Source organism: Cicer arietinum, chromosome 8 (genome assembly GCF_000331145.2).
Source record: "Cicer arietinum cultivar CDC Frontier isolate Library 1 chromosome 8, Cicar.CDCFrontier_v2.0, whole genome shotgun sequence".
Lineage (NCBI taxonomy): Eukaryota > Viridiplantae > Streptophyta > Magnoliopsida > Fabales > Fabaceae > Cicer > Cicer arietinum.
The window spans coordinates 21022-41525 of record NC_021167.2 but is presented as its reverse complement, the minus strand read 5'-3'; the positions used below and the strand labels follow the sequence as shown (position 1 = coordinate 41525).

At 32.1% G+C, this 20504-nt stretch overlaps 1 protein-coding gene across 8 annotated transcripts; it reads left to right on the top strand.

The window, feature by feature from the left end:
* Nucleotides 1–1854: 1854 nt before the first annotated feature.
* On the top strand, nt 1855–18481 carry LOC101511505 (uncharacterized). 8 transcript variants are annotated; one of them, XR_001144528.3, is made up of 11 exons: nt 1855–2182; nt 2880–3013; nt 3084–3146; nt 3237–3371; nt 3454–3627; nt 3705–3809; nt 4015–4048; nt 4203–4303; nt 5262–5339; nt 5410–5594; nt 18209–18481. XR_001144528.3 is itself a non-coding variant. In XM_012718888.3 (11 exons), exons 1-11 carry the CDS (start codon nt 1966–1968, stop codon nt 18296–18298), a joined length of 1311 nt encoding a protein of 436 aa, XP_012574342.1. In that variant the 5' UTR covers nt 1857–1965; the 3' UTR covers nt 18299–18481. The 8 variants fall into 8 exon arrangements, 6 of the variants coding, with proteins under 6 accessions (XP_012574342.1, XP_004511273.1, XP_012574340.1 ...); XR_001144529.3 differs by having other exon boundaries at nt 1856–2182; nt 5280–5339; XM_012718888.3 differs by having other exon boundaries at nt 1857–2182; nt 4224–4303; nt 5394–5594.
* Nucleotides 18482–20504: the final 2023 nt, after the last annotated feature.

Here is a 20504-nt window from a genome sequence, read left to right as displayed (position 1 = left end):
ACTTTTTTAATGACTTCGTTCAGTTTGGATCTAATCCTAAAGAAGAAGACATGAGTTTGGTTTAGATCTAAATATGGGAATTTGTGGTTGATGAAATAGTAGTAATTTGGTATTGAAGATAAGATTGATGGGGCATAATTTGTGATTAAATGAATTAATGAAATTAAAGGTTAATTTTTTTAATAATTTAATTAAAACACTTAATAAATAGTTTTTATTTTTAAAATAAATAAAAGTCCAATCATTAAGTGATATACAACCATCGTGTGTCACATTACTAATATGAGACATATCATAATTTTTAAATAAAAAATGACATCAAGGATTTTCTTTTAAAGTTTAAATTTTGTAAGAGTATAAATAAATAAAAAATGACAAAGACTAAAATCAAAATAAAACAATTTTCCAAGAACTAAAAACATGTTAAGTTCCTTTCAACTTGTACAAACTTTATTTTTTAATTATGCTCTTATCTTAATCAATATTTTATATATATTTTTTTAATTTTTTATGTTGGTTAATTTGATTTAAAATTTTTATTTACCGATGTTTAAGTATTTTTCTATTTCTACTTATCTTAATGAGTTTAATTTATGTGCTTTTTTATTATAAAAGTTTTATATCATTTATTTATCACAACTATTTATGATGGTGATTTTATAGGCGATCAAACTAAAAGTAAAATATTTTTATTAATTTGATGGATGTGATTAACTAATAGTGTGAAATATCTTTATACCATTGATACATATAAATTCAATCAAATATATATTAACTATTCAGTTATTTGTCAATGGGACAAATTATCAATAATTATCAATGTAAAATATTTTGTTTTATTTCACTTTAGATTCTCTCAACTATTCGAAAAACACACTTTCAATTTAATAAAAAAAGAAAAGAAAAGAAAAATCTACTCCAAAGAGAGAAAAAGATAAAAAAAAAACAGAAAGATATATTTCCAAAAGAGACTTGGGAGTAGGGGTGAAAATAAGTCAGACCAGGCCAGACTTTGAAAGGCCTGAGCCTGGCCTACGATTTATTTTTTAGGACTAAGTCTCGCCTACGGCCTATCATAGGTATTTTTTTTAGCCTGACCTAACCTTTTTAAATGTCTGGTCTGGCCTGGAAACCTATTTAAAATAATTTAAAAAAAATATGAAACAAACATCCTTTAAACCCTAAAAAATAATTTTTTGTGTCAAATAATAGATTTTTTTTTAAAACAAACACACTCATTATTACCTCTTAAACATATATGAAAGACTACTGAGTGATTAACTAATTGAACAACTATCAAATATGAAATGACTACCAAATATGGAATGCTACCGAATATGGACAACTACTGAATATGGAATGCTTACTGAGTAATTGCTTAATTGATAAAATTTAAAATAGAAAATAATATTAATAAATAATAAAATATATATAGGCCGACCTGTCAGACCTAATAGACTTTTTTATAAGTCTGAACCTGACCTATTTAAATAAATAAGCTTTAAAAATGGCTGAGTCTAACCTTTTTATTAAATAGACCAGACCAGACGCCTCTGACGGACAGCCTAGCCTATTCCCATCCCTACTTGGGAGGTCCAAATTCCTATTCTACACTCTCTCATTTGTTTTAGAAAACAAAAGCATGGAGTATAAAAAAATTATTTATTTTTAGGATATATGTGTTGAAAAACAGAAAATAAGAGAGATTTCACAAAATAAAAGAGGTAACTTCACATAAATATGCATAGCAGTGTAAACCAATTTTACTAAGAATCCTTTAACTTTATTATTTTACTACACAATTGTGACTATCCTTATAAAATAATTACTAGCCATCAATTGTGATCGTAAAATCCATGCCCATGAAGTGATAAAACCCTGACTTCATTTGCCTTTGCATTTATCCATCCATCCAATCTTATATTTGAGAAGTTGAAGTGTGTTTCATCCATTATCACCATCCGAATGGCTCTTTCTTTAGCGATTAACCTTCCTCCTCCTCTTCGCGACAACCTGCTGCGACTCCAACCTCTCGCTCCGCAATTTCAATTCAAATTTCCGATACCCTCCGCCCGAATTCGATGTTCATCTTCTTTCAACCACATTTCCCTCAAAATGGTTAGGGTCACCCCCAACAACAACCCTTTAGTTTGTCACTTTCATACTGCCCAGTTCGGAGGAGGTAATCTCTATTCTCATCTCATCATCGTAACTCTAACTTATTATTATTATTATTATTATTATTATTATTGTTGTTGTTGTTGTTGTTGTTGTTGTTGTTGCTGCTGCTGCTGTCTGGGTTTTCTGTTTGGCCTGTCATAGACTTGGTATTGGGGGTTCTTACAAGTAGTACTGTTTTTGGGAATTTAAGAAGGGATGTGTTGTCTCATGGTGTATTTTGGTTTTTGTTTAGCGAACTCTATTTGCTTACTTAGCTTGTATTTTCTTCCCTCTCTTGCACATCTTGTGTTTGTGTGTGGCCATCCTTATATAACCTTCTTTTTGCCTTTGCAAAAAATAACTGTTACTCATGATGGGTAGTTAGGCTCAAAATAATTAAGTTGCGGATGTTGTTATATTAGTATTATAATATGAACACTCGATTCCTTCCCATCGCCAAAGTTTTGAGGTGGTGATAGTTGGGCTTTTTCAAGCAAGCAAGGGCCATGATCACCTCTATCACATATATAAGTGACAACTAACAAGTAGTACTGTTTTTGGGAATTTAAGAAGGGATGTCGTGTCTCATGGTCGTATTGATATATATTATATATAACTGACACACACAAAGGCATGCATCACATATTTCGGCTTTTCAGTTTTGAGTATATCAAACCACGTCTAACTTCAAATATTTCATCATGTATTTAATGTTAGAGAAGTGAGAAGAAGAATGATTCGACGGTTATGGTGTGTACAAAGTCAGAGTGCGTCTTCTTCATTGTTCTCTTCCACTTCCACCACCATTACCAACAACACTAAGAAGTCAATTGTTCTCTTGGGAGCACCTCAGGTCAGGTCTCATTTCTCTCTTCTCTTCTATTGTACTTTACTCACTTTTATTATTTCCATTGTTCCTTCAGGTCTCCACAATAGTCCTGGATGCACTACTCACAGCTTCTGCTTTGCCACATTCTTCCTTTGAGGCACCTACCTACTTTTTCATTTTCTTCTTTCATACTCACCACTATAGTATTGGATTTTCAACATTAATCAATCAATATTTATTTATTTAGGTTGCGGCTATTGTGACTCAACCTGCCGCTAGAAGGGACAGGGGGAAAAAGCTTATGCTCTCTCCCTTGGCGAACTATGCTCTTGACAGGGGCTTCTCTTCTCATCTTATTTTCACTCCTCAACGTGCTGGAGACGTAATCATTCCTTTCTAATCTAATCTAATCTAATCTTAATTCATCAAACAAAGTTCAATTACTCACTCTTCATTCCCTGCAGGATACGTTCTTGTCAGATTTAAAAGCTTTGCAACCCCAGCTATGCATAACGGCAGCTTATGGCAATATATTACCCACCAAGTTTTTAGATATTCCCTCTGCAGGAACAGTCAATATTCACCCTAGCCTTTTGCCAATCTATCGTGGTGCTGCTCCTGTTCAAAGAGCATTGCAGGTTCTTCCCCCCACCTTTTTCCTTCATGTCAATTATAAATTATCAATGCTCTCATTTCACAAGTTTATTTATACTAGGATGGTGTTAAACAAACCGGAGTATCGTTAGCATTCACTGTTCGTGCACTCGATGCTGGACCTATCATTGCTACTGAAACAATTGAAGTTGATGATCATATTAAGGTAAAGTCCTTTGTTGTCACTGTTTCCTACAAAAAGGTCTGGGGGCACATGGCCTTTTCCTCGTTTTGGAACTATTTGTGCTCCTGTAAATCAGTCATTATGAGCCTTGCACTCACTGTTTCTTCTTATTTGGTGAAATTTACTAGGAAATTATAGATTTGACTCCATCCTTCTAACAAATCTTTAGATGCATATATATATGTAGGCACCTGATTTGCTTGAGCTCCTGTTTCATAAAGGTATGATTCTTCTCTACAATGATATTAGTTTATCTTTTGCATTCCTATGTTATTTTCTCCTAGTGTTACACAAAGCTTTTCTTATTCAGAGTTCGTACCTTTTGATAGAAAGTAATTGTTAATAATCAGTTCATGCCTTTATTTGACAAAGCAGGATCTAAACTTCTGATTGCAGAACTTCCATCTATATTTGATGGATCGGCAAGAGTGAAGGCACAACCCCAAGATGATTCTAAGGCTACGTTGGCACCAAAGGTAGTGTTAGTTTTGATTATGTTACTTGGAAGGGAAAAATAAATTATTTTCTTATTGATATTCGTTCAACATATATCAGATTCAACATTGCTTTTGCCCAATGTTGATTGTTGTACTGGTTAAAGTTGATAATTCATATTTACTTTTAAGAATTTTTTCTATTTCTGGCACCACATTGATGGCTCAAAAATGCAACAAGGTTATTCCATCTCTTTGCATGGCAATAATTTTAGTTCCTTTGAGACAATCATTCAAGAGCTTTAATGAGAGACCATCGGCACAAATGTATAAAATAAAAAAATGTAAGGGCAAAGAGAAAATCTTGACTTGAAGATATAAGCATTCCATCTTACACCATTGAATTGCATAAACCACATTCAGCTTACTTTTAGCCTCCATATTTCTAAAATCGCTTGTACAAGATGGAAGGGAGCATGCGAAGTGTTCAATAAGAACATCAAACAAATTATATAATAATTCATGCCAGAATGTGGGGACACCTTGTGGTCTTAAAAAGAAATAAGCTGCCCCGTGCAAAAAAAATGCGGACTACTGTTCATTTTTGAACACATATCCTAGTAAAGCACATATTAGGTGCAAGAGTTGTATGAGCTCTGCGAGTATGCAAAATGCAAAACTTGAACTGATTGGTTGTTTTGGATTTTTTTTGCTGATAAGAGAATGGGTTAGAGTTCGAAAAACAGGACACATTAATTATTAAAAGTTAAAACAAACCAGAAGAACATACTCCAAGTTCTCCTATCTAGTTTTGAGGAGTAATAAAATAACTGATCTTGAAAGTGTGAAAAGGTCAAATTGGGGAGAAATTGTTATATTCCTTTCTGATCACTTCATTTTATATCCGGTTATGTTTACCACAAAAAGGAAAATGAAAAAACAACTCCACTGTATACAGTTGATAAATGATGTTCCTTACAAGGAATTGATCTTAGTTCAGTTTTGCTACTTTATGCAGATAGGTCCAGATGAATCATGGCTATTCTTTGATCAAGAAGCACCTGTTCTCCATAATAAGGTAGACTTCATGATTTCATTTGAACTGTGCAGTTGCGACGAAAAACAATTTTAGGTTCGTGCATTTTCAGGGTGGCCAGGAACTCGAGCAAAGATTCAAGCAGTTGACAAAGATGGTCAGAAGAAAACATTAGAGATTAAAATCATAACCACACGAGTTTGCTCTCATGAGAATGAGCACTTCAATGAAGCAGATGATATTGCATTTGTCAATGGTGCATTGGTGTTTCCATGTGGAAGGGGCACCTCACTTGAGGTATGTTTAGTTTTTAAAATCAATCATGAAGTTTAATTTATCGGTGCAGAGCTAAATCATAGTTGCATAACCTAGACAAGTGCTTTTTGGTAGATGTTATAGGTTTTAGTTTTTTTGAATGGAGGTTAACGCTTCTAGTTATAATCTGTATATCAAGTGAATTTATGCAACCAATACATATTAAGACACCATAAGAGAACTTTTCCCAGAATTGATCTATTAAATTGCCATTTTCTTTTTAAATTGTGTTCTGTACTCAGTGAGCAGCTATTGCTTATTCCGATGTTGGTTAGATTCTTTAGTGTCAATAAATCTAAAAAACTTGGGTAATGCCTCTTCTGTATAATTTGGCGTGCGGCCAAAATGGAATGGAAATACCTATTCTATTTGTTCTCTTTGGTTTCAGCATTTTAGATGGAACCAAAATGTATCACTTTGCCTACCTTTTGTCCCGTATAGCTCTAATTTTGATATTCTTGAAATATAAAACACAACTCATGTTTTGTTTTGTTCTCATTATTCCCTCCATTCTTTTTAAACTTCGCTTTTGTAGAAGAATTTTGTTTCTATTTAATTGTTGTTTTCAAAGTTCAATGCAATAGTATTGGTTTATCAATAATACTCTTAACTATTTATTGTAGAGAAAAAAAAAATAAATGGAATGAAGTAGTAAATAGTTAAGCGTACTATAGAAAAAGACAAATAATTTCATCAAAAGTAACAAAATTATTAGTTGTATTAGTATGTGTAAATAATCTTTGAACAACAAATAAAAAGAATGAACGGTGTATCTAACACGTCTATCCAACGCCACCTTCAAGTGCATGGATCTTGTTAATCTATGATTTTCTCAGCTCTACGCCAAACAATTTTTAGGAAAAAGATTACATATTAGTTTCTTTTGTAGATTTTATTCAAAACTATTTAAACAACAAATGAAGAGAGTTAAAAAGCATTTCCTTCCTAGTTTGAGGTGGAATTGACACAAATGGACTGTGTCTTGTTAATTCCAATTTTTTTAAGGTGCTCTTTTGACTGTAAACAAAAAGTTGTCCATTTGCTTTTAAAAATCATTATTCATTAGTAAATAGTAATTATAGGCTTAAAGCATATTGAGGAGTTGCATTTTGAAATTCAATGTTCCAAGATATTATTAGTAGTATCTTTAGTTACTTCCTATGATCAATTTATAATCATAGAGATATCTTAGAATATCTCTCATTATTATTATGATTTGCTCCTGATTTAGGATTGAATCTATATATAAATAGAGAATACTATTGAGTCTTTTGAATGAAGTTAGCATAAAATTATTATTGTGTTTTAGGGTGCAACTAGGTTAAAACAAAAGGGAAGGAAAATTTCTTATTTTATTGAAACTGAGACCTAGGTAGTCAATAGTGCCGGTTCGCGGCAGGATCGCGTCGGAGTGGCGCGGTGAAGGACATGGCCGCGGCGTAGCAGTGCGGCGCGGGGAAAGAAGAGGTCGCGCGCGATCTGGGCCGGGTCGTGGGTTCTCAAACCCTAGAAAACAAAAATTTTTTTAAATTCTTTTTTTCCTTGAAAAGCCAATTTTACCCTTAAATTTTTAAAATGTTTTAAGGGTAATTTTGGTATTGTCCTTCAAATTTTAGAGTTAGTTGTCTCCTTCCTTCCTCTGCCGTTTCGTCTCCCTCTGTCGTTTCGTCTTCTCACTGCCGTTTTGTCGTCCTCTGCGTTCGTCCTTCCTCGTTCGTTCCTTTTAGCCTGTTCGTCTTCCTCTTCGTCATGGGTTCTCTTCCTTTTACTTCTTTCTCTGTTCTGTTTTTACTTCTTTCTCTTATTACTTCTTTCTCTGTTCTGTTCCTATGTTCCCTTTCCTGTTTTTACTCCTTTTTTTTTTTAATTTAATTTTCTTTTCTTTTTACTTCTTTCTCTTTCTCTATTTCTTTATTTTTTTTGTTACTTCTTTTTTTCTGTTTTTTTTAATTTTATTTTTTTAACTTTAGTTCTGTCTTCTGTTTCATTTTTTTAATTTATTTTTTGTTACTTTTTTTTTTCTTGTTTTTTTCTTTCTGTTTTTATTTTAATTTAATTTTTTCATCTTTTGTTACTTAGTTAATTCTTTCTATTTCTTTTATTTAAATTATTTTTTTGTTACTTTTTATTTTATTTTTTCTTTCTGTTTTATTTTTTAATTTATAAATGTTTATGAGTTTGAGATGTTGTTTTATTATGTATGTTTATATAGTATTATTCATATAATTTGTTCAAAAAATCCTGGTATCCCGCAATCCGCTATCTCGATATCCCAGTTTCTAGGGTTGTCCGCAATGCGCCGCTATCTGGGATTGACTACCTAGACTGAGACATATATATACAATGCTGCCAACTATCTAATGAATGTAAAGAATAAAGGAAAAATAAATTAGAAAATAAATCAAATCAGAGTGATTTGATTTTTTCCCCCAAAATACAAATAAACTTAAATATAAAATCATATAATAAACACATTCATATCTAGGGATGAGAATAAGCTAGATTGTCCGCCAGGGGGCCTATAGCCTAGCCTACGTATGGTCTAACTTGTTTAATAAAAAGGTTAGACTCAAACTATTTTTAAAGCTTATTTATTTAAATATGTTAGACTATAAAAAACTATTAGGCCTGACAAGTTGACATATCTATATATATATTTTATTATTTATTAATATTATTTTTTTAGTATTATTTATTAATAATATTATTTTCTATTTTAAAGTCTATCAATTAGACAATCACTTAATAGTCGTTTCATATTCGGTAGCCGTTCCATATTATCTCCGTTCTTTTTTGCCCCCGATCTTTTCAAGTTGAATCGTTCATATTATTATATAATTATTATACTATGTAAGATTTCAATATTTACTACTTCAGTTTTATTTTTTTATTTTTTATCTTTGTATTACTTTAGTAAAGTTAACCTTTGTAAAATCTTCTAGAAACTCCATTGAAGTTGGTATAATTTTAGGTTTTATAAATAATAAAAAAAAAACAGTATATGCGAATTTGTAAAAAAATAATAAAAAATGCATAAAATAGTTGCATTCCTTTTAGAAGTGTTTCAAAGTTGATAATAATATTAATTATATTATTATTGAATATGTTTGAGTTTGTTTGAGAGATAATAATTGGAGGGTTTGTTGCAGAAAAAAATCTATTCTTTGAAACTAAAAATTATTTTTTAGGGTTTAAAGAGTGTTTGTTTCAGATTTTTTAAAAATCATTTTGTTATAAAAATCATTTTTTGTTTAAAATATATACAATGGTATTGGTATCATGTAAATTGGTATGGATATAACATTTAGCTTAATATGTGTATAGAGACTGTTGAAATTGTGGGATTTTAGAGAAAAGGAGGAGAGAAAATAATAAGGGTTTGAATATTATTGATAATAGCTTTATACTAAATTGATTACAATAGACTCAATACTAATCTCTATTTATAGAGAAACATAGACTAAATACTAAATTAGGAATAAATCATAATAATAATAAGAGATATTTTAAGATTCTCTATGATTATAAATTGATCATAGAAAATAACTCAAAATACTCTAATATAATATAAAAAATATTATAAGATATTTTCTAATATTCTAACACTCCCCCTCAAGCTAAAGCTTACTAAGCTTTAGGGTTTAGGGACTAAGCTTTAGCTTGCTACAAAAAAATATTTTGATCCACAAAATAATAAAAAATATGGAGACGCAACTCTGGGATGCATGTGAAGTCGAAGAGAATTGCTATAAATATAGCCTAGCCAGATAGTCTGATTAATCATCAGCCTGAGAGAAATTCATGGAAGACAATTGAAAAAAAGCAAGCTCCGTTCTTCTAAAAAACTGCATTTGGAAGCTTCAAACCAATAATAATGGAGAGGCAACTCAGGGATGCATGTGAAGACGGAGATAATTGCTATAAATAAAGCCTAGCCAGATAGTCTGATTAATCATCAGCTTGAGAGAAATTCATGGAAGACAATTGAAAAAAAGCAAGCTCCGTTCTTCTAAAAAACTGCATTTGGAAGCTTCAAACCAATAATAATAGAGACTCAAAATATTTAAACTTAAATCTGCTTCAAGGAGAGAGAAGCGTGCTTCAAGGAGAGAAAGGCAAAGCCAGTGCATCAAATGTTGGAATGTTAGAAAAGAGAAACTATGATTACATTCCCTAATTGTTGGGAACTCGACAGCGGAATAGAGGCATGATCGTTCAAGGAGGATCGAAATAGGCTCTGATACCATGTTGAAATTGTGGGATTTTAGAGAAAATGAGGAGAGAAAATAATAAGGGTTTGAATATTATTGATAATAGCTTTATACTAAATTGATTACAATAGACTCAATACTAATCTCTATTTATAGAGAAACATAGACTAAATCCTAAATTAGGAATAAATCATAATAATAATAAGATATTTTTTAAGATTCTCTATGATTATAAATTGATCATAGAAAATAACTCAAAATACTCTAATATAATATAAAAGATATGCTAAATTACATTTGTGGTCCTTTAACTTAATTTCAGGTAACGTTTTAGTCCTTTATCTTTTTTTTCTTCCCGATTTAGTCCTTTATTCCTAAAAATATCAAATAAAGTATGAAAATATGAGTTTATTTGAAGATTTATATTACGAATTTGATGAAATTTGTATTATATTGAAGAATATAATTAATTTTATGAGTTTTGATTGAATTTTTTTTTGAATTTTTGTATAAAAAAGGATATCATTGTTGAAATTTTAAAACATAAAATATCAAATTGTCACTTAAAATTAAAATAAAGGACCAAGTCGGGAAAAAAAAGATAAAGGACTAAAACGTTACCTGAAATTAAGTTAAAGGACCACAAATATAATTTAGCCTAAAAGATATTATAAGATATTTTCTAATATTCTAACAGGGACTAATTATTGATTCATTTTGTTATTTTGTTTTCTTGGAAGGTTGTTGCAGTGCAGACTTGTTAGTTATTAAATTTGATTATAATTTGATTAGTTTTCCTTTTATATAAATTTCTAGTTTAGCCAATTTAAAAAAATGTAAAATATAATATTTAAATGTTTTAATGTGAATAAGACTTTCAGGCCTGATCAGACATTTAAAAAGGTTAGGCCAGACCGAATAAAAAGTCTATGATGGGTCGTAGACCAGACTTATGTCTAAAAAATTAATCGTAGACCAGACTCAAGCCTTTCAAAGCATGTCCTGACCAATTCCCACCCCTAATCATATACAAGAAAATCAAAACTGGGCTTGAACATACCCTTGGTAAGGATATCGACAACTTATTGTGAAGTAGGGACAAAAGGCATGTAAACCAGACCTACATCTATTTTCTCTTTTATAAAATGTCTATCAATTTTAACATTTTTGGTTCGCTCATGTTGAACATGATTTTGAGAAATGCTAATTGCTGCGTTGTTGTCGCAATACAGCCTAATTGGAAGATTTATAGGAAGTTTAAACTCTTCTAAGATTCTTTGAAGAGCTCTTCACAAACACCTTGGGCCATTGCCCTATATTTTGCCTCAACACTGCTTCTAGCTACTACATTTTGTTTCTTGCTCCTCCAAGTAACTAAGTTTCCCCAAACAAATGTGCAGTAACCAGATGTTGACTTTTTATCCGTGATGGGCCCTGCCCAATCTACGTCAGTAAATACCTTAATTCCTTGTTGATCAATTTAATGGAAAAACAGTCCCATTTTGGGGGAACTTTTGAGATACCTTATAATACATTAAACAACCTTTAAATGTTCTTCGTGAGGTGAGTGCATAAGTTGACTCACTAAGATAGCAATAAAAGCTATATCTGGACGAGTATGAGATAGATAAATTAGTCTTCCTACTAATCTTTGTTACCGAGATGTATCCACTGGATCACTACTGCCATTACTACCAATTTTCTGATTAGGATCTATTGGAGTATCAGCTGGCCTACAACCCGTCATCCCGATTTCTTTTAAAAGATCTAAAATATATTTCTGTTGTGATACAACAATCTATTTCTTTGATCTTGCAACTTACATTCCCAAAAAATATTTTAAAGGCCCAAGATCTTTAATTTCAAATTCAGTAGCAAGCTTCAAATTTTTTATTTCATTAGAATCACCCTCGACGATAACAATATCATCTACATAAACAATCAATATAGCCATTTTACCTTTAGAAGAATGTTTCACAAACATGGTGTGATCAATTTGGCATTGAGAATATCCATGCTTCTTAACAAATTTAGTGAATCTTTCAAACTTTGCTCGAGGTGACTGTTTCAAGCCATAAAGAGACTTCTGAAGCTTGCAGACCTTTTGGTTGAATTTAAATTCAAACCCCGAGGGTGAATCCATATAGACTTCCTCATCTAACTCATTTAAAAACACGTTTTTTACGTCTAGCTGTTGTAATGGCCAATCCAAGTTAACAACTAAAGATAAAAGAACTCTAATGATGTTAAGTTTTGCAATAAGAACAAAAGTTTCTGAGTAATTAATTCCATAAGTTTGTGTAAAGCCTTTGGCAACTAACCTGACCTTATAATTCTCTACTGGTCCATCAACCTTGTGTTTTATGGTAAACACCCATTTGCACCTCACAATTCTCTTTCCTCTAGGTAGATTCACCTTTTCCAAGTTTGATTTTTTACAAGAGCACTCATCTCCTCCAAGACAACTTCTTTCCACTTAGGAACTCTTAGAGCTTGTTGTATATCTCTTGGGATCTCTGTTTTTGTCAGTTCACAAGTAAAAGCTCTAAAAGTGAGGGACAACAATGGGTAGACTAGAATCATCAAAGGTAGGTTTTAAAGGGACGAAGTCATTGGGAGCAGGTTTTACAAAGACAAGATTATTATGATCAAAATTTTGAAAAGGTACAATAAAATTAGAAAAACTCTTACCTGTTGGATCCTTGGATGTTTGGCAGAGTTGAGGTTCTCTTCTCTGTGACACTTTTTTCCTTGAGTATATGTAGTTAAAGAGTTGGATACCTTTGAAATCAATTTCAACCGACTCATTCTCAACTTCTGGTTTTGTCAAGGCATTTTCTTGAATATCATGCTCATGGCTTTCTTGACTAGATTCACCAAAGGATTTTGTTTTGTTACTTTACTCAATTTCTAGTATTTTCAATAGGATTCTGCTATGTTACTTTTCTCAAAATTTGTTTTTTCCAAATTGTTTAGAAAATCCAGATTTGCAATTTTTAAATATTGAACATCATCTTCTTCTATTATCCTCCCTTGAAGATGATCACCAAAAAAAGGAGTTTTGTCAAAGAAAGTGGCATACGTAGTCACAAAAATCTTTTTGGAAATAGGTTCAAAACAGTATATCCAAATATCTTTAGGGGAAGAGTGTATGAAAGTTTATTATTAGGAAATAGACTTGTGAAAACATCAAATGGAGTTTTGTAATCTAAAATTTATGTAGGCATCTTATTTATCAAATATGTTCTAGTGAGAATTGCTTCTCCCCAAAGATACTTTGGAACCTTATTTTGAAACAACAATGCTCTTACAACTTAAAGGAGATGTTTATTTTTTCGTTCAACCACTCCATTTTGTTGTGGAGTATCCACACGTGAACTTTGATGAATGATATCTTGTTGTAGGAAAAATTCATGTAAGTGTTTATTAAAATATTCCTTTTCATTATCACTACAGAGAATTTTTATTTTTACTTGAGATTGAGTCAAAATCATTTGGAAAAAACTTTTGAAGATGCTTTCAACTTCAGATTTTGTTTTCATTAAGTAAACCTAAGTTAATCGAGTGTGATCATCTACGAAGATAATAAACCTTCTTCCATTAGGAGTAGGGTCCCTACAAGGTCCCCAAACATCACTATGAATTAATGTGAATGGACTAGATGGTTTATGCACCCGAGGAGAATAGAAAGAACGATGATGCTTTGCAAATTGGCAAACTTCACAGAAAAACTGATATGAATTTTTATTCTTAAAATACTCGAGAAATAAGTGCTTCAAATACAAAAAAATTAGATGTCCTAACCTATAATGCCATAACATTATTTCTTCATTATTATGAACCAAAACTGAGTTGAGACAATTACTATGAAACTACTCTTTAAGATCAGCCTCATCATCGAAGAGATAGAGACGATTGACCTCTTTAGCACTGCCAATCATCCTCCCCGATTTCAACTCCTGAAATTGACAATTAATTGGGTTAAAAATAGCCAAACAGTTAAGATCTTGTGTTAATTTGCTGATGGACAACAAGTTACATGACAAATTTGGAACATGAAGGACATTGTGAAGAGTTAGAGTTTTAGAAATAGGGATATAACCAACTCCAACTATGGTGGAAAAAGTACCATCAACTATCTTTACCTTTTTATGACCTGCACATGTACTATAAGTGGAAAATAATTTTGAGCAATCTATCATATGATCAGTGGCTCCAGAATCGATAATCCATGGAGTTTTTGAATTTGGTTTGGAACTCAAAAGAGCATAAGAGAAAGAGATACGTTTTTGAGCAAGAGAGGATGAATAAGTAACTGACATAGAGGTAAAGAGGATTTAGGGTTTAGGGTTTAGGATTTCAGGTTAATGGTTTAGGGTTTCAGGTTTCAAGTTAAGGGTTTTGGGTCTTGGGTTTCGGGATTAGGGTTTCAAGTTTCGGGTTTAGAGTTTTTGGTTTTAAGTTTAGGGTATGAGGTTTTGGGTTTAGGTGTTCATGTTTAGGGTTTAGGGTTTGGGGTTTAGGAATATTTTTGTTGGGAAATGCAACTACAAAACAAAGATTCGACCACGAACTTCATCGCTCTGGATTGAGTCCTGCTAGAAACGGATAATGGTTCACCATAATTTTTTTCAGTTTCTTGTGAGGACATGGTGAGCTGCCACAAGATCAGAGTCGAAGCTCTAATACCATGTGTGTGTTTTAGGGTGCAATTAGGTTAAATTCAGAGGGAAGGGAAATTTCTTATTTTATTGAAACTGAAACAGTACAAACATAAATATATACATATACAATGTTGTCAGCTATCTAATGAATGCATAGAATAAAGGAAAAATAAATTAGGAAATAAATCAAATCAGAGTGATTTGATTCTTTCCCAAAATACAAATAAACTTAAATAGAAAATCAACTAATAAACACAATCATATCAAATCTGATTGCTATATGTCAACAATTATCAAATAATATTCAAGCTTTTATTATTTTCTCTCCCTCTTTTATCTAAAATCCTACAACTTTAACATGGTATCATAACCTATTTCAACCATCCTTGAACTATCTCGCATGTATTCCGCTGTCGAGTTCCCAAAAGTTTGGGAATTAATAGTTTTTTTTATATGATCTCTTTTGTTTCGACATTTTCCGTTCAGTTTGCTGCTGCCGCCACCACTTTTTCCGACGAAAGACCACTCCATCAACTTTGCATCTTGTAGTTCGTCCACACTCCACGGGCCCACGCACGCCATCTCTTCCTATGTTCATCCGATCCATGCTCAACTTCCTTCCATCGCACAGGATGGCGCGTCCGACAACCATTTACTACGCAACCTTTCTCGGTTTGTCTTGCTCAGCCTTACGGTTCCAGATATTCCCTTACTTTCCAATTTGGTCAACGAAAATATGCGTTCTTGTTCAAACAACCGTTATTATCTCTTCTGTTTTGGACGTATTTCACTCCATTGATCGATCATGACTTTGTTTCGTTAGAGTTGTGCTGCTTCTTCTTTGGTGTTTGTCATGCAATTAAGTTCTTACTAATAGGTTATAACAATGGCTTATATTACCACTGCCGATCGTTCAAGTGTGTTCGTTTTCCCATATATGAACCATGTTGATGTTGTGAGATTTTAGAGAAAAGGTGGCAAAAAAACAATAAAGATTTGAATATTATTGACAATAGCTTTATGCTAGCTTGATTACAAAAGACTCAATACTAATCTCTATTTATAGAGAAACATAAACTCAATCCGAAATCAGGAACAAACCATAATAATAATAAGAGATATTATAAGATATCTCTATGATTATAAATTGATCATAAGAAATAACTCAAGATAATCTAATATAATATAACAGATCTTATAAGATATTTTTTAATATTCTAACACTCCCCCTCAAGTTAGAGCTTACTAAGTTTTAGCTGGTTACAAGAAAACAATGTTTTGCTATGCAAAATAATAAAAACAAATGGAAAGACAACTCAGAGATGCAGATGAAGTCGGATATAATTGCTATAAATACAACCTAGTCAGATAGCCGGATTGATCACCAGTCTGAGAGAAATTCATGACAAACAATTGAACAAAGATGCAATCAATCCTTCTTAAAAACTGCATTTGGAAGTTTAAAACCTGGAGACTCAAAATATTTAAACTTGAATTTGCTTCAAAGAGAGAGAGGCATGTTTCAGGGAGAGAAATGCAAGGCCAATACATCTGGGACAAAGATGGGGCCTGTATATCTGAGATAAATTGTCAAGCGTATACATGTGGCTAAAAAAAAACTTAAGGCAGATATGGAACTAGGAAGGAAAACCCAATCTAGATGACTGAAACATTGCGCAGAAAGGTGGACAAACGTGCTTGAGCTCGAGGCTGTTGGCGGCTATGCGTGGGATGAACACGACGAATTTGGAGGCACATGAGCGTACGTGGAGCAACTTTTGGCATAAAAAATATGGGTTGTGTAAATTAGGAGATTTCACACACAATGGAAATGGTTATGTCGAAAAACTTGCTAGAATTTTTTTCCAGTAACGACGGAACACGATGGATCTTGGAGGTAGTAGGTGTAACCGTATCCCAGAATTAGAATACGAGGGAAAATTTAGAACCAAGAGGCCGAGACAAGTTCAATATAGAGGTCGCGTCTTAAACGGTTACAGGACGCAGCGACGCCAGAATCTGACGTACGGTGGCTTTCGGCAACGCTCTTTGATGTGTGGGCCGATCTGGAAGAGGCGAAACTGATGGAGTGGTCTTTTGTCAGAAAAGTCGTTGGAAATAGTAGCAGTAGTGAATTGAAGGAAAACAAGTGAAATCGGTGTCGGAATGTGTCATGACAGTGGTTTGAGAAATGAATGATCACGTTGAAAAAGATAAACTTTGATTATATTCTCAAATTGTTGGGAACTCGACAGCGGAACGACGGCGAAATTGTTCAAGGAGTATCGAAATAGGTTCTGATACCATGTTAAAGTTGTCGAATTTTAGAGAAAAGGAGAGAGATAATAAGAGTTTGAATATTGTTGATAATAGTTTTATGCTAACTTGATTACAAAAGATTCAATACTAATATCTATTTATAAAGAAATATAAACTCAATTTTAAATCAGGAACAAATCATAAATTTTTGTATCAGATGTATTGATTTCCCTCTCTCTCTTTGAAGCACGTCTCTCTCACCCTGAAGTAGATTTCAAATGTAGTTTTTAGAAAAATGAACCTTACTTTGTTCAATTGCTTGCCATGAATTTCTCACATGCTGGTGATCATTCCAGCTATATGGCTAGGCTATATTTATAGCAATTATCTCTAACTCACATTACCAAGTTTTCTTTCCATTTATTTATTTATTTATTATTTTGCAGAGAAAAACATTGTTTTCTTTTAACAAGCTAAAACTTAGTGTTAGTAAGCTTTAACTTGAGGGGGAGTGTTAGAATATTATTAATTATCTTATAATATCTTATATATTATATCAGAGTATCTTTAGCTATTTCTTAGGATCATTTTACAATCTAGAGATATTTTAGAATATGTCTTATTATTAGTATGATTTGTTCCTGATTTAAGATTAAGTCTATGTATTTCTATACATAGAGGATACTATTGAGTCTTTTGAATTTTGAATTAAGTTAACATAAAACTATTATCAAATAATATTCAAGCTCGTATTATTTTTTCTCTCTTTTATCCCTAAAATCCCACAACTTTAACAGTATAAAGGATAAACGGAAATTAGAGTAGTTAAAGTAGTTAAGGGTTGTTGGATTAGTCACTTAGGTTAGTTAAGTTAGTTATTTTTCCGTTTGTTAGTTGTTTCTGTTTTAGGGTAGTTTCTATTAATCATTATCCCTATTCTTGATATAGGAAGTCTATAATTATAGACTTTCATTCCCTTAAAAAGAATCTTTATCAAATTTAGAAATTGAGTGGTGTAAACCATTGTAAGGTAGGTTATGTAGCTTTATAGAGAAGGGATATTCCCTTAATCTTTTATCCAATTGCTCTATGGAATCCTTTGTTACATTTGAAACTAATATCTAATAAAAATGATGTTGGATGAAGAGCCAATTTCTTCGGGGATTCAAATTGTGTTTGTGCACTATAAGAGCAATTTTTAAATTGAAAATCCAGAATCTATCCCTAAATCTGTAATTATATAAATCTTTTCTGGAATATATTAAGCAGGTAAAAGAAAATTACTTGGTTTTAAAGGTACTGTATGGTATGGGTTTTACTCTATTTTGCGAGGAATAAATACTGAGGAAGCAGTGATGTTTAATATGAAAAAGAACACTTTTACACAAATTTAACATAGGTTTATGAGATCAGTTTTTGTGGATCAAGATGCCTTTCTGAATTTAGTGATGTTGTAACTCAGGTTTTGGAAGTTCAGCTTCCAGGAAAAAATGTGGTCAAAGCAGCTGCTTTCTGGAATGGGCTGCGGGGACAGAAGCTGAAGAAATTATGAGCAGTGGTTTGTCAAATGGAAAATCGTATTTTAAATTATCCTTCGGCTGTTTTTGCAATCGATTCTTTTTTGTTTACATTTGATTCAAGTTTTTATTTTCTTTAGTATTTTTATTATTTTCAAATTGGAGAAGAGGAATTTTTTGATAATCAAAGTGGCATCGATAACTAATTTATCACGGTATCTGAAAAATTTTGAATTCGATATTTTGAGATTAGAAGCCTAAACACTTATCCTATTCTTTATTATAAGAAAAAAAATACAATTTAATTGTTTTTTATTATAAGTAATTTTAACTAATTTTTCAAATTTTATTTTTAATATTCCTATAATACTCTATGAAATTTTTGTAACAATTTTCTATACATTAGTCGAATAATTCAATAAATTTTTTCAGATTGTCTATATATATTATTTTATTTATTAAATTAAATATTTTTATTAATTTCATAAGACTTCCTTAATAAATGTGCAATTGATTAAATTTCGTTATAATAAAGAATAGTGGAAGTATCAATTAATTAAATACATATTTTTCTTGATTAAATGAATACTCCTTCTAGCTTTAAATATAAGCAATTTTAGATCAGTTAAAGTTGATTATTTCGTTTAAAAGAACATACGGAATAGTTGAGTTCAGAAAAGTAGGCAACCATAACAAATTGGGCCAATTAGTGAAAAGAACCCTGATCAATATGAATAAAAAAGATCGTATTATTGATTGAAAACAGGGAAATATATTACAAGAGGATCTCTCCTGTAACCTTAGGAGCAATGTTCGTCAAGAATTTGAATTCTCTATGTCAAAAACACCTAGGTTTCTGATTGAATAATACTAAATGACTCATTTTTTCCGTTCCTCTATTTGGGTGTAGGGTTTAGGGTTTAGGATTTTGGATTTAGGGTTAAGGATTTCATGATTAGGGTTTCAGGTTAATGGTTTAGGGTTTCAGGTTTCAAGTTAAGGGTTTTGGGTCTTGGGTTTCGGGATTAGGGTTTCAAGTTTCGGGTTTAGAGTTTTTGGTTTTAAGTTTAGGGTATGAGGTTTTGGGTTTAGGTGTTCATGTTTAGGGTTTAGGGTTTAGGAATATTTTTGTTGGGAAATGCAACTACAAAACAAAGATTCGACCACGAACTTCATCGCTCTGGATTGAGTCCTGCTAGAAACGGATAATGGTTCACCATAATTTTTTTCTGGTATTGTAGTCGTGGATGAATAATTTTTTTCAGTTTCTTGTGAGGACATGGTGAGCTGCCACAAGATCAGAGTGAAGCTCTAATACCATGTGTGTGTTTTAGGGTGCAATTAGGTTAAATTCAGAGGGAAGGGAAATTTCTTATTTTATTGAAACTGAAACAGTACAAACATAAATATATACATATACAATGTTGTCAGCTATCTAATGAATGCATAGAATAAAGGAAAAATAAATTAGGAAATAAATCAAATCAGAGTGATTTGATTCTTTCCCAAAATACAAATAAACTTAAATAGAAAATCAACTAATAAACACAATCATATCAAATCTGATTGCTATATGTCAACAATTATCAAATAATATTCAAGCTTTTATTATTTTATCTCCCTCTTTTATCTAAAATCCTACAACTTTAACATGGTATCATAACCTATTTCAACCATCCTTGAACTATCTCGCATGTATTCCGCTGTCGAGTTCCCAAAAGTTTGGGAATTAATAGTTTTTTTTATATGATCTCTTTTGTTTCGACATTTTCCGTTCAGTTTGCTGCTGCCGCCACCACTGTTTCCGACGAAAGACCACTCCATCAACTTTGCATCTTGTAGTTCGTCCACACTCCACGGGCCCACGCACGCCATCTCTTCCTATGTTCACCCGATCCATGCTCAACTTCCTTCCATCGCACAGGATGGCGCGTCCGACAACCATTTACTACGCAATCGAAATACTAAATGCTAAACGATAAACCCTAATCCCAAAACCCAAAATCCGAAACCCTAAACCCTAAACCCAATAATAAAAATACGAAACCTTAAACTCGAAATCCTAAATGCTAAACCTGAAACCCTAATCCCAAAACCCGAAACACATAACCCAAAACATGAAACCATAAACTTGAAACCCAAAATTGGAAACCTTAATCCCGAAACCCTAAACCAGAAACCTTAAACCTAAATCTAGAAACCCTAAACCCGAAACCCAAAACCCAAAATCCTAAACCCAAA